The 15118-nt window shown below is 43.8% G+C and overlaps 1 protein-coding gene across 3 annotated transcripts in view; it reads right to left on the bottom strand.

The window, feature by feature from the left end:
• Window positions 1–1162: 1162 nt before the first annotated feature.
• Window positions 1163–15118, bottom strand: part of MAGI3 (membrane associated guanylate kinase, WW and PDZ domain containing 3) — a 57109-nt gene continuing 43153 nt past the window's right edge. For 2 of the 3 annotated variants that reach the window (XM_038162361.1, XM_038162362.1), the window contains exons 15-21: window positions 14644–14829; window positions 12709–12894; window positions 9157–9250; window positions 8948–9068; window positions 8282–8425; window positions 5984–6122; window positions 1163–4206 (exon numbers count right to left, since the gene is read on the bottom strand). In XM_038162361.1, coding sequence (XP_038018289.1) covers window positions 3143–4206; window positions 5984–6122; window positions 8282–8425; window positions 8948–9068; window positions 9157–9250; window positions 12709–12894; window positions 14644–14829 — 1934 coding nt within the window. In that variant the 3' untranslated portion in view covers window positions 1163–3142. Of the gene's footprint in view, window positions 4207–4616; window positions 4707–5983; window positions 6123–8281; window positions 8426–8947; window positions 9069–9156; window positions 9251–12708; window positions 12895–14643; window positions 14830–15118 lie in introns of all 3 variants that reach the window. The other variant, XM_038162363.1, reaches the window with a different exon arrangement.

The raw sequence follows: 15118 nt of genomic DNA, 5'->3' as shown, positions 1-15118 counted from the left end.
ATCCGAACCCTAATTGTAACCCTATTCAGGGTTAGGTAGAGAAGAATAGTAATGATATGAATAGCGTAACTCTCATTGGGATCTCTAATTAGGGTGATACAAATAAAAATAAGACAATTGTTTAGACTCTTGGGTGGTGTTAGGTTTATGTATGTGCCAGACTTGCTCCTATACAAGATATCTGGTACTGGGGCATGGGTAGAAGCACCCTGAAATGCAGATGTAAACACTTAAAATGCTGAAAAAGGGAGAGCTTCCTTCAAGTGACCCCCTGAAAATGACGAAATGGGGCAGATAACTCCACTGAAACTGATACAATGGCAAATAAATAGGTTCTGCCCTTTAATTTAGTCCCCCAAAATACTAGAAAAAGAGGTGTTTGCCTCACTTTAAATTTCTCATATGATGGAAAAAGGGGGATTTTCCCCCTCAATTCAAGCCCTTAAAAACCCCAACCCAAACCCATTACATTAACCCCTAACCCAAACCCTCACCCTAATGGGAAGGAATCCTAACCCTAACCATAACCCCAACCCTAACGACAGAACATCGGTCCCAGGCATGTCCACCAGACACTGAAGAAGGGAACCAGCAGTATGGGCAGAAGGAAAAAAAAAAAGGAAATGTATAATTTAAATTTTTAAATAGATTGTCAGTGTATGTATCAGATTCTCAGTGTATGTATTCTGCTTTATTGTTCTACAATATCCAGAATACACTGGCCTCATCATGTCATCCCATGCTATGCACAGAAAAAAACTGGATTAATGGGGTTGAATCCTGGCAGCTAGCACTGAAACTAGTAGGAACTGGTGTGGGACATCGAGCACTAAAGCCATACAAGAGCTGCAGCTGGTACTAAATTGTTTACAGCTATTTTCTATACAAGGAGAAGTTGTGAGATGTAAAAGGAGATGACAATTTCATATAGCCAAATGTACAAATAAACCTACAGGACGAGTACTTCAGCACTGTAGTTTCGACAGGACTTAATGATTTTTATACTGTCTTTGCTAAACATTTGTTTTTTGAAAGGGAGATCAAGGACTTCCAATAATAAACTGCATTCATTTTCCAGAAGAGTAGCATGTTTGTGGGTAAAACCTGCCTCACACCCCTGAAAGCAAGAACCTGGTTTAGAGAGTGCAGAATCAACAGACCATGAACTGGAATTTGTTTTTAATATCTATATAAAAAATAATGAGCGATTTACAGGTCTCTCTCTAGTCAGAACCTCAGAAGTCTGTATAAAGGTGCTGTACAATATATAAACATTTACACCCAGTACATCGATACATTGCGTAGCATTCCAAGGCCACATGGCTAAATCTGATACAGGAAGTACAGATACAAAGTCTATGGAGGGAGAAATCACACACAGGTAAGACATTATCAGGCCACATGAACATATAGAAAAATAGAGAGGACTTGATGGCAGGAAAATCATTTCAGTGGGGCTAATTCGTCTGGAATTAAAGGACTGGATTTTTCACTGTACTCGGTGGTCAGGCCGAGTGCACACAGCTCAACATCAACCAGCCTCTGGGGAAGAACACAGGGCAAATCTACACAGGCTACTTCAGAGTATTAAATATTTCACAGTCATATTCCACCCAGGGAGTATTTGTACGTGTTATGCTACACAGCAACCCTGGTGTCAGTGGCTCACCTGGTGTCGAGCAGGTGAGCAGAGTTCAGAGCTGCTTTAAAGCCTCTTGAATTCCCAAAGTCTTTGTTTAAAAGCTGTTTGAGCAGGCAGCTGTATTTGTGAAGGATTCCACTCAGAACTGCCTCACTGTGCTTTGTTAGCCTTCAAAAAACATTTCACGTTTCAAAGCCAAAATGAGACACTCACTTGCAAAGAGCAAATCATGTTTGTATTTTAAGTAAGTAAAGCTCAATGATTTACTCTTCTTCCTCCAGCAAACTGGACCAAAGGCCTTCTTTCACCACTTTTCTGCAGTCATTAAAAATCTCAGATGTCAGGAAATAATCACTAAAACTGTGAATAAAATAAACCCCTTCCATTTCTATTGTTCTTACAGCTGTAGGACTGATGTGTCAATACGTTCTGGTGGTAACATCCCTCTTTAAAACATCTCTGCCAGCCCAAACCATAGATGGTGTGTCTCCTGTATCCTGTTTGTCATCAACGCTCCTTGTTCACACATCCATAGTAAATAGGGGAGAGTTCTAAAATATACAGGCAAGAACTTCACTTAAAAAGCTGCTCGGGTAGCTGAGTCTGTCCTAAGGTTGGTTCTTACCTCTACAGAGGGGAAAAAAACCCCAATTCCTAACTAGCATTAAATAATTAAAGATGGGACTTCAGTATGAACTCCACACTGAGGCTGAGGGTGCCAAGGTGCCACGAGTGAAACCAAAGGAATTGTGTTATTTAACAGAACCTAGAATTTTCTTTCCTCTCACAGATATTTGCAACCTAAATCCCTGTGAATCAAGGAACTAAAGTGATTCTGCTGTGTCAGAAAAAGCAAAACTACAAAATGGTGTAAAATACCATACTTAGCTACATGGTTTTGTATTAAGAATAAAAATTCCAGGAAACATATGAACTGAGCAGCATCAGCAGCTCATTTGCTGCCCTGGAACTGACAGAACCAACTTGCCCGTGTCCTCCCTGACCCAGCAAGAACACGTGGGTTTCCTGATGTAAACATGCAACCTGCTCTAGAGAAAACACCCACTTCAGCCCAAACCTGCCTTGTCTCTGACTGGAATCCATGTGGGAAGAGTTAGATTGACTGGATACAGTAGATAGCTTGGCACAACAACCAGAAGTGAGTCAGGATCACATTGGCAATAGAGGCATTACATAACTTTGTTCAGAGTTCACAATACTTGGGGAAGCTGCAGCAGTGCAACACTGGGAGCAGCAGACACGGCCTGCAAAGGGACATGGGGACAGCAGCTCATCGAAGGGTTTCACTGAAGCAATCTGAAAGTCCTTCATGGAGCTTAGATAATTTAAGAACAAATCAAATACTTCCCCCCCGCCCCAACCAGTTTCTGAGGGGAAAAAAAAAAAAAAAAAGACAACTGTGTGAGAAAAACCAATGCTTTAAATTGCCCTTACTGGAAAATTGATCAAAACGTTCTAAAAACAGTGTCTCCTAGTCAGTCACATCCGTTTTCCAGGCACCCCTGCTGCTGGGGTGCCCTTACAGCCACTGGGGACCCTCCATGGCCCAGGAGTTATCAGTGTTTTCTTCACTGGAGAATTCTTCTCAGATTGGGAAATTCCATCTTTGGTTTCATTGGGCAGCTCCATGTGTCTCTCTCCATGGTGTCTGTTCAGCATAAGAGTTTCTTGTGTTTCCACCCTCTTTTGTTTCTCAATGGAAAGCAGTGGGATATTGGAAAGGCTGGAGGTTTTGAACCTGCTGGAACCTGTGCCTCCAGAGCCAGACTTGGTTAATAAATCATCCTCAGAGGCATTTCTTCTGAAGTCCCTAAAGGGAAGGTTATTCCCACCAAACACTGGGTAATGTTGGTCTGCAGAACACCCTTCTGTCTTTCCTTGGGGCTTCTGCTTCATTTCTTTCCTGGTGACTTCTGGTTTACCATCCCCACCTTTCAACTGCTCAACAGAACAGGATGTTTGGATCCTTCCCACTGTTTCTGTGCTTCCTGGCTTGCCAAGATGCCTTTGGGGACTTGCTGACCTTCCTCGATTTCCATGGGAAGACTCCTTTTTGTCACTATTCTTCATCCCTTTTCCTGTGGTATTACTCTCGCTCCTGGAACTGTCAGATTTACGTGAGAGATTGTTTTTCTCTGGATCCCCTTTCCTGGGGCTGTGGAATCCCATGTGAGGGTATCCTTCAGCAACCCCTGACTTTGATGGACTGGCAGATCTGCCCCTTCTGGTCCCTGCTTCTGAACTACCTTTAGTGATTCCAAACCCAGGACTTGAGGGACATTCCCATCTGTTCTTTGTTCTCTGGGGAGAAGACTGAGGCTTCCTCTCACACAGGTTTTCAGTTAAAGTGCTTATCTTGTCAGGCACAGTGTTCTCTGCTTGTTCCAGTTCCTCAGACAGCTGAACTCTGGTTAAAGCTTCTCCTGGTACTGCTAAATAACACACTTCAGATGGGGAAGCAGAATAGGAAGATGAAGATAATAATGGTGACTGTTCTTCATATATTACATTTGATGAAGTAGGATTGTAGCTATCCCAATCACCTGGAAGCAAATGGCAAGAGATTTGATTAAACACACAAAAAGTAATAATTGGCAAACTGCTGAGTTCAATTCAAAAAACATTATGGAGTAGCATACTTTCAAAGCTTTATTTAGCCAGCTTTCTGTATTGTGTTGTTCTACAACAACCCTGAGGATGTGATTTTGGAAAAAAATATCTAGTGCTCAGAATGCTGGATCCCTGCAGGACTGACACGGTCTTGAATCAAAACAATTTTAGAGCCTACACAGCAAAATTTCAAATTAAACAGTCCCTGACCTACACTGTTTAATTAAACCTAACAAACTAGAACTGTTATGCCTAAAGAAATCTGAAACAGTGAAAAGTTGGGGTTATTCATAGCTTTGCACTTTAAAAATAGGAAGAGATGAAACAAGACATGCAGATTTACCAAGTCTTTAAGGAAAAACCAAGAAAAGCACTGAAAGCCCTTAATGTTGCTCAGGTTTCATGTAGGGACACAGACTGGAAGGAGCCAAACCTGAAGGAGGAAGAGAAAAAGCCCAGAAGTACATACCAAAAAAAAAAAAAAATCACAGAGTACAGCAAGCAAGACTTCAATCAGAAATGTGGGATTAACAGCAAGGCAAGAGACCATAAACCCTTCCCCACTCCACCACTTCCTTCGCCTCAACCCAGGCCCCACTCTAGACGGAGGGCTGGCCTGGACATGCTCCACGGGCTCCCTTTTGTCTGATTCTGTTTCTCCCTTAAGCTCAGGGAATTTCTGTGACTGGCAGGGCCAGTAGTGCTGCTCAGGACCCTTTTCTAGCTCTCAGGAGGAAAGAAATTGAGACAGTTCTGAGCAGATTTTACCCTTTGAGTGAATGCCAGTAAGTGACTGAACACACAAAGTATTTGGTAGCTCAAACTGTGTCTTTGGGATTGTGAAAGGATAAGCTTGGGGTTGGGTCACTGTGACTGAAAAACTCCTTATCAGAAAAAGTGACCCTACAATTTAGGAAGTTTAACCATCATCACCTTGGCTCCACCTTTGTAAGCATCAGGGCTTACAAAGACTAAAATGCATATTTAGGAAATGATATGTTCTTTGCTTTAAAATGCTGCTGCTGCCACTGCCACAAGTCTCTGATTTGCAGTCTTGGGACTGCGTCAGACGCAAAGTCATCAGTTCTGAACTCTGTGGCTCCTGCAAACATTTGCTCTGCTGTCCTTCCTGGGTTTTTTGGGTTTGTTTTATTTTTGGCCTACGAAGTTGTAGTTTCCTTTTGTAGACACAGAAATCACCTTGAATTAAACTAAATGCCTTTGGAGAGTAAAGTTGTCCCTTTCCTGCTTCCTGAAGTTTTGGCTTTGAAAAACAAAGCATTTCATAATTTAGAAGGCTAAAACCAGAAGTAAATATGTACAGAAACAAACTTTTAACAATACTGTAGCACAGAGAGTTTTCATTTAAATTAAAAGGCAATCAGGGTTAATCAGCATATTTTTACAGAAAAACTTGATGAGCTTGGACAGAGATGAGAAACTAATTAGAAATATGGAATAATTTCAGATTGTGCAATACTCCCATGTGCTGTCATGTGTTAATTTTACCCCAAATATTTCTTGTATTTGAAAATAGATTTTTTTTTCCAATTTTTATATTTTAATTTTTAATTTAATTCAATAATAAATGCACAGCTGTCACAAAGGCAACTGCCAACTACTGCAGTGAACAAGCAGCAGAATCTCCTTATCCCACTTTACTTCCCTGCCTTGCGCCCTCAACACCAAAAAGCCCTTGAGACAACGTACTGTGATCTGGTATCAATCCAGTCCCTGGTCTCAGCAGCAGCAAAACTTTATTTCCTCCAGCCTGAATCAGCTCAATTGCTCGTGTGTGAGTGATTCCTTGCGTAGGTTCTCCATTAATTTCCACAATTTGGTCACCAACCTGAGGAAAAAAGAGCAGCAGATTAGTCTTTGGGAATCTCTGACACTGTAAACTGGTTTTTAATTTAGAAAGAAAACATAACAGAGGCAAGATGCTTCTGTTTTCCTTCTCATGCTAAAATCCTCTGGGCATTAGTGACACCATATCATGGATTACAAGCAGGATGTGACTCCAGGGTCTGGGGGTTCAGAGGTGCATGGAGGTTGTTTGCTCAGGAAAAGATTCCAGAGATCTAAACCATATCTTCTATTTATTTACAAGTGATGAGGCAGATACAGGATGTGCTTGTATATATTTTCATTGATTCTGGATCATGCTGTGGAGGGAGCACATGGATCAACCACATCACACCTGTCTGAGGTCACCTTATCCAGGGGAGGACACAGCATCTTCCCTACACCCACTGCCAAGCTGAACACCGCACAAACGGTTTTGATGTAGGGAAAGGAATTGTTGTTTCAGGTTGGACAGATCAGTGGTGAGGTCTCAGAGCCAGTAAACAACTCTCACAGGTACCAGGCAGGTAATTTCAGCTGGCGCTAACTTCCCTGGCTGCTGGAAAGGGGCTGGAATAGCATTCCCCAAAAACAGTTCTCTATTAGGCAAAATTGAGAAGGGAAATGGAAAAGAAAAGAGGGGGAGCCTATCTGGCACTGCACACAGCAGCCAACAGATGTCACTGGTGTGTAACATCAGCAGCTTAAAGAGGCTTCCTGGGCTTTGTTGAAGTCACTCTGCCAAAGGAAGTGACTGCTGACTCCTCATGGACAGGCTGGGACTGAGACACACCGGGACAGCTTAGCTAGCTGGATGAGAAGTTCCTCCTCACACTGTTAAAGTACAACCAGAAAGAGACACCACATCCAGATGACAAGAAATGACAAGTGTGAATAACATCAGGCTGGGCGAGCTCAGCCCATGCTCTGGGCTGAGGACTTGGCACGCGCCAGCACTGGGAGGGGCTTAGTGTCAAGGATGGGAAGATCAAAGATGTGGCTCTGCACAAGACACCCAGATAATCCCATCCTGTGCCTGAAAGCATTGTCCAAACACTCTTTGAGCTCTGACGGCCTTGGGGCTGCGACCATTCCCTGGGTACCCTGTTCCGCTGCCGGACCACCCTCAGAGGGAAGAACCTTTTCCCAATACCTAACATAACCCTCCCGACACAGCTCCAGCCGTTCCCCCAGGGCCTGCCACTGGTCCTGCCCCTCGGGAGGAAGCTCAAACCAGGGAGGTCTGACCTCCAGCTCCTCTTCTCTGGGCTGAACAATTTTTTTTGGTTGCTTTGCCCAAAAAGCAAAGCCCTGGAGCTCAGTGTGACACCACTTGAAGGAAGACTATAAGAAAAAAATATTAGCGCTGAATGCTAAACTTGTGTTGTCTCTCAAGCATGTAGGAGAAAATGCTAATTACTGTGAAGAACAGGATAAGAGAAGTTAAGAATACTAAAAACTCCACATCCATTTAAGCCTCACAGCAAGTATCTGTGCCAGCCCCATTCTGCAAATACAGGACAAAGAGAGGCAGAGCCACGTGCCAGCAATAGGGAAGCACAAGGACTGCAAGGGACGGCATGTCATGGGCACCTGGCTCACCGTGATGTTCCAGCATCTGGAAATCCAACCCTGGGGAGCAGCCACAGAGTCTCGCTTACCATCGCTCCTTCTGTTGTATCCATGTACTTTGCTTTTACTACAATATTTGAGAGTGAATTCCTAACACAAAGGCAAGGATTAACATAGTATTTGGGAAAAAGTCAGGACTGTATCTCCAGAAATGGCATAGAACAGCAGCAGCACAATGTACACACAAACAATCCTCAAAAATTAACTGACTTGGACAGTGATTCTCTTCCCAGCTCTCTGGTGCACTGTGCAATCTCTTGTTGGGGCTCCTAAAATAGCTGTGAGTACCTGCTGCTCACACCCAGGGATGCTACTGTAACCCCAGCAAAGCGGACAATTCCTTTGGGACGGCCAGAGCTGTTCATGAACATCTCATCCCAAAGTCCATGGCCACAGGGACAGCTGGAAGAAGGGCAAAGGCCCAGATGCTGTTCTGGGACCCTGTGCTTGTGAAAATCCAAGTTTGTTGCCACTCTGGGTAAATTATTGTATCAACTGCATCAACAAATTGATTAGAGAAGCCAAACCTACATGGACTCTCCCATCCTTGACTGCCGGCCCATCCTCAGCCAGACGGAGGATGAATAAGCCCATGTTGTATTCCTTTCCTCCTCGGAGGCTGAATCCAAACCCTCGAGGGCCCCTTTCCAACTCCACTGGGAAACAGCCAGCACTCTGTCCAGGAAGTCACAGGAAAAAAAAAAAAAAAGAGAGAGAGATGAGGACCTGTAGGCAGATTTAACCTTCTGTTTTTCTAGAAAAATATCCCAATATTTCTATATTTTAAGCATTTAAACAGCATTCATCCCAACTCTGGGGTGACTCAGGGTAATGGTTTTAATCTAAATCCAAACATTCAGAAGAACATCTTTCCTTCTAAGTCTGAGATAGGCACAAAATTCTTGAAGAAACTTTGCCAAAGGGTCTATAGTCACTCCATTACAAGCATTTTGTGTTTCTTTCATAGCTATAATGAGTGTTCAACTACCCCTAGGAGATAATCACATTTGATATATGAGCAAAAACATTCTGTGAGATGCTTCAGTATGTTTTTATACACAACTGTTCTACCTGTATCTGACAGGGAAACGTTTGAACATTCTGCTTTTGAGAACTGCGTGGTAATGCCACTAGAGTGCCTTGATGGATGAGTATTCTTTCTCTGCATCTCCATACCCTCTGGATGGATTTTGGTACCTGGGAATGACGGCTGCCAACGCCTGAAGCAGCATCCAACTGTGCCATGTGCTTGTGCTCAGGCCAGGACAGGCGGTAACTACTAGAAACTTCTTTTCCAGCTTCACTTTCTGTAGCTCCCCTACAGAAAGGTGAAAGGACATGGAGTTGCCTTCTCATTAATCCCTCTGGCCAAGCTTTTCCCACCATTCCCAACCCCTTTTCCCAACCTGTCATGGTTGATTGGTGCCAATCCCAGTGGTCGGTGCTGTGGGGCTGGGCTCTGCCTGGCCGAGTTTGTTCCTGATGGAGGACCACGTTGCTCTAGAATCCAAACAAAATCAACAGTCACAACTTCACAAATCTGCAGCCAGGACAATGGTCACCACCAGTGCTGGGGCTACTGCTCCCAAGGAACTGCAGCCACGACACCTTGAGCCAAGCTCATGTGGGCACAAGAGAGAGGATTTTCCAAGCCAAGGACAAGTACAGCTCATCAGTTCCATGGAATAATTTTTTGGAATTCTATTCTTTATTTTTATTCTTTTACTCTGCTTTTCCTCTGGAAATACCAACACAATTGTATGGCTCTTGACATGAACAGAAGGGTTTTAGCCTGTTTGCAACTTGATAAATGCCAGAGGGGATCAGGGCTGATCAGATCCATGAAACTGGTTCAGATATTCATTATCATAAGATTTTTTTGAGAGATGAAGAACAATGTCCATTTGAGAAATACCCCTCTGTAAAGGTAAGGGAATGAGGATCTGCAGGAGAATTGGGGATTTAGAGGCGAAGGCCCCATCAAATAAAGGGAAATTGCCAACTCATTTAAGGCACAACAGTTTTTTCATTGCCCAGCTCCAGGCAAGGTGAGGAACTGGTCTCTTGGTAGAAGTTCACTGGCATGCAATCAAGAGGAATGTTAAAAGTCGTTTGCCTTCTCCCAAAAGCTAAGTAAAAAATAAGGTTTTGATAAAACCATTTAAAATAACTTCCTATTATTTTTCCCTCCAGGGAAAATACTGTTAGTGTGCATTTTACAATAAATCCAGTGCATTTCTGAAAAAAGCCCCGTGTTTCAGGATACAAAAGTGACCCTCTCGCTTAAGAATAAAGAGCCACAGTCTATGCAAAAAGCTGCCTCTTAGCTGGAACCTGAATGGCAAGCAGTGGCCCAAGATGGACTTTTGTGCAGAAATATAAACTATTAACTCCTTTTCCCTGAAAGGGTTAAAAAACCCAATCATTCCCAGCACCAAAACTAGAGCTGTTCCAGCCCCATTAGGTGCAGCACATCAATGCACTTCTTAATTAAGAACAAACAAATTCCACTAAAATACAAAAAAAGCGCTCAAGAATGTTAAGGGAAGAGGAATTTAAAGCATATTACACTGAATTTCTCAGGTATGTGAGACCTCCCGAGCCCTCCACACAACTGCTTGATGCTGTTCTCATGACATGCCTTAAAGAGGTTTTTCTCAAGAGACAAAATGTCAACTTTTACTCCTGGTTTATCCTCAGATTTTTAATTTAGAAGCATAGGCAAGAAAAATGCCATCTGTTTGTACAAATCCTGCAGAGGGCTGCAGCCCTCTCTGCAGCCTCATCTTGTGTGTTCTCAGTTAATACATGACAAAAGCTGACAGGCTCCTGCTTTTGTGAAAAATGTTAAAGAATCTCTTCTGGCGCATGAAGGGAATTAATTTATTCCCATGAAAAGCAAAGATCACAGGCCTGTGAAAGCCTGGGGGGAGGGAAGGGGACCAAGCAGAGATTTTGTTGCCACTCTCAGAGGACAAAGCTAGGGAACAGCAAACTCTATCAGGGTTTCTGCCTTGTGAGGCTCAACAGCTTCCAGCAAAAAGGCCATTTTGTGGTTTTGGAGCTGTATCCTGGATTTTCCTGGGTGTGAACCAGCGCTGTGAGGCTCAGCTCTGTCCTGAATGCCTGAAGCCCCGACTGGCCCACAACCATGCTGGATTACCCCACTACATAGGGCTCTACCGTGAGCTAAACTCTATTTCTTCAGCTACATCAAGGGGAATTTTAAAGTGGAGATATATTCCCACTCCAGTGGAACTGATTCTGCTTCTTTCTCCTTCATTGTCACAAAATTCTTTACATCTCAAACATGCCAACTCCAGCTCCTCTGAGCCACAGATTTTTTCTGATTGATCTTTTCTCTGGTTTTACCACCTGCTACTGAGGGGTTCTTCCCTCTCTTTGTTGAGTCTCCCCAGGTTGATTTTTTTCTTCTCTGTATTTTGGCTCCAAATTGAGGCAGTGGGAAAGATTTTTACACCAAGTCCATGTAAGGTCATACACAAATAATGGGTAGAAATATGATATTCAGAAAACTTATTTTGAAAACAAGTGGAAGGTGTTCTTGTCCATGGCAGCCCGTTGGGCTTTCAGGTCCTTCCAACCCAAACCAGTCTGTATTTCATGACTAAAAGAGGCAGAGAAAACAGATCTAACTCAACCAACTCAAACTTCAGTTGCTTTATAAACATCACCCATGGCAACTGCTTTGAAGTGTGTCCCTTCAAACTGGAATGAAACAGATTTGATAAAAATAAAAATCTTAATAGAAAAATAACTTATAGAGGTCTCTCTACTTCAAGCATTAAAAAAAAAAAAAAGGAATATTAAGTCTTTGAAATTCTGTGTTACAGGCTGAGATGGCATGTTAAACATTTGCAATGAACGTGAAATTAGAGAATCATCTGCTGGCTTTATTCACAGCCTGGCTCTAGGTATTTCTTATTTCAAAGGTGAAGAAAGCCAACTTTCTGACAAAATAATGATGGGGAGTTTAATTAAACCTGTAAGCAGCATTCAAGAAAAATGTAGGGCAGGAAAACAGCTTTTCTCTCAAAATCACTGGATTTTATATATGTACATTTTTGTTTAGAAACAATACCACAGTTCATGCGGTGTTACGTAGGAGCTGTCATTAAGTAACAGTCTCCGAAGATGGGATTTTGCAGTCCCTAGGACTCACTTTGCTGCTCAGGTGACACAGCAGGTTTTGCAGGTGCAAGATTGGCAGGAAAACCTCGTCAAGATTTTTCTCCCGTGTGGTGGGATGAGATCCTTTTCCAAAGGGGAGCATTGGCAGACAGAACTGCAGCATGTTTCTGCTGCAGGGATGCAGCATTAGGGAATTGTTGTGTTTTAACATGGGAGAAAGCAAAAACTCATGGTTTAAATTGAGAGATTTGGAAAGCGGGAGTCCCTGTGGCCTTAGAGCAGGGACAGAACATCCTGGCAGCACCGGCCTCATTGGGAACAGAGGTCTGGCAGGACCTGCAGCAGCAGGAGCTGCGCCCCTGAGCTGGGGAGAGAAGATTTTCACACTAAGCATGATCCTGTGGCTGCTGCAGCCCCCTGAGGGGTCATTTCTCTTTGGCTGGAGAATACAAGGTCTGGACAGGATGTTTCTATGTTAGCAGCATTTTGTCTCTCTCACACATGAGAATTTCTCTCACACTTCATTGCGTTGTTACTAATTTTAGCTCTTCTTTTGGGTACAAGCACCTTGTTGTGGCAGCTCCTCTCTCTGTCCCACCTGCCCTCACCTCTTCCAGAGCAAACACATGAACTTCCAACTTATTCAACTTCCAGGAGTTGATGATCCCCATGGGTCCCACTCAACTCAGGATATTCTAAGATTTACTCTCCTTAATTTCTAAACATCTTCAAATGCTCCATTTAAGCTAATAAACTTCAGCAGTGATAAATATCCAACTCTGATAGTGTGGTGGCACCTTCCTTACCTTCCTCAGCCACCACTGTGAGGGTCACCACGTTGCCTGCATCCTTGATGAGCTGCACAATGCTGTCATGGGAGAGCTCCACGATGGACTGGCTGTTTACTGCTGAAATTCTATCACCCACCTTCAGCTTCCCACACTGGTCAGCTGGGCTTCCCTCGATAACCCGCCCGATCTTGTGAGGAATCACTAAGAAACAAGAACAGGCACAGCAACACCGTAAGTATTCACAGAATTACGAAATATCCTGAGTGGGAAGGGATCCACAAGAATGAAAATCCAAATCCTGGCCCTGCACAGGGCAGTCTCAGGCATCCGACCATGTGCACATCAGTTAACCATCACATAGACCCAGAACTGCCAGTCACAGAATCACAAAATATGCTGACCACTGCAGAGGACCACTGCAGAGGACCTCCCAAAATCCAAACAAATCCCACCTTGTGCCTGAAGAGTGTTGTCCAAACACTGCTTTAGCTCTGGCAGCCTTGGGCCTGTGACCACTTCCTTGAGGAGCCTGTTCAGTGCCCCACCACCCTCTGGGGGAAGAAGCTTTTCCTAATATTCAACCTAACTCTCCTCTGGCACAGCTCCAGCTGTTCCCTTGGTCCTGTCACTGGTCACCACAGAGCAGAGATCAGTGTTCATCCCTCCTCTCCTGCTCCAAAGGGTGAAACTGCTTGTACAGGACAAACCTGCAAATAATGAGGAATGTTTAATTGTGAGTGCATGGAGATGCCAACCCAACAGCATGGCCTTGCCAAGTACAGGGTGCTGTGCCTGAAGGAAAACAGGGGAAGGAAATGGAACACATCTGCGAAGGGATTTGTGCGAAGGGATTTGTGCGAAGGATGTGTGGCCCTGGAGTGCACCAGAACAGCTGGTTTTACCATATATAATGCAGTTTTCCATTTCATTCATCGACCCTGACAGACAGTGTGGGCTCAGAGAGAGTTATGGCCATCCACTGTAACACAGAGATTCAGATCCATGGGCAAACTCTTCCTACTTGCAAACAAAAATTAACCCTTAAACATATTTTAAAAATTTATCAAGCTTCTCCTGCCAGGGACTGATTCAGTCAGGTGAGGACCTGAGCAGGGAGCCTGTACAAGGCCAGCAAGCTGCTACATCAGCTTTGCACAGACCTGACCGCTTTTCCTGGTCTCTGAGATGAATATGCACTTGTAATAATTGTCTCAAATTTGTCTCCAACTCTCCTGGCTCAGTTCCTTCAGTTCACCCCAGAGTGACACCAAGCCTTGCACAGACTCCTCCAGAAACCAAAGCTATGGGGTCAGAATGGACAGACTGGAGAATAAGAAATGTTATGAGAAGTAGAAGGAAAAAATACTGATTTCATTTCTTTTCCCAGACACAAGCACAGAGGCAGAACTAGAGACAACTATGCCTGAGCCATATCCATATCTCACAACTGCAATACCAGACCAGACTACTTTTTCATTTTGGTGATCTTTCTAGACAAACACACTCAAAGAGAGTAACAAGTTCATTGTTTTCCACCAAATACTGTACACTCTACTTCCTCAGATCCCCAAAATAAGATTTTTCACCTGATTAAGTAATATAAAGCCAAAGTTGAAACTTTGCTTCCATTAAAATGCCAATGAATTAATGCAACATCACTACGGCCTGACAAATATCTACACCCCAAATGCTGCCCTGGGACAAGTGCACACTCTTGGGTATGGGTTGTGTGAGATATAAATTCCCTTTTCCCCATTTATGTCACAGTTGGGTGAACAAGAGCATAAACATGAAGAAAGACAGACCAACACTCAACAGGCTGGGCTGTGTCAGTGTGAGTGAAAGCTGACTATGAGGGAAATACCAGCATGACACATCTCTCCCAGATATCTGTGGAGAAGCCCCAGCGAGGTTAAGGCAGAGGCAGAGCCACCAGAACATGGCACTTACCCCCAGGAGGAGGTTTGTTCTTGGAGGTGAGGATGACGAAGCCAAATCCTTCGTTCTCCTTCCGCTGCAGACGGACGTCGTAGACCTCCGGGCATGGCTGGTTGGCAAAGTCGACACGGTTCAGCCGAGGAGAGCCGTTCTGTGTCAGGACAGGCTGTGGCTCCTCCTCCTCTGCCTGCTTTTCCCCTTGCAGAGAATAGACAAACAACAAATAAGAAACAAATCACACAAAGCAACTTCAGCACAACCATGAAGCTTACTTGTCAGTACCAGCATGAGGTGGCAACAGCAGTTGGTAATCAGAGCAGGGGGCCCTTGTCAGTTGTAAATCCCACCCCAGCTTTGTCATTCATGGAGTCACAGACTAATCTTCTCTAAAGTGTTGATCTGGACACTCATCTAAAACTGCAGCATCTCAAGATCTTGCTCTGAAACAGCTCTCGTTTGAATACAGTTAATCTTCCTATACACTAAT

The sequence above is a fragment of the Motacilla alba genome, chromosome 26 (assembly GCF_015832195.1).
Source record: "Motacilla alba alba isolate MOTALB_02 chromosome 26, Motacilla_alba_V1.0_pri, whole genome shotgun sequence".
In the NCBI taxonomy this organism is placed as follows: domain Eukaryota; kingdom Metazoa; phylum Chordata; class Aves; order Passeriformes; family Motacillidae; genus Motacilla; species Motacilla alba.
The sequence above is the reverse complement of the archived record's forward strand: the minus strand, read 5'-3'. Positions and strand labels throughout refer to the sequence as shown.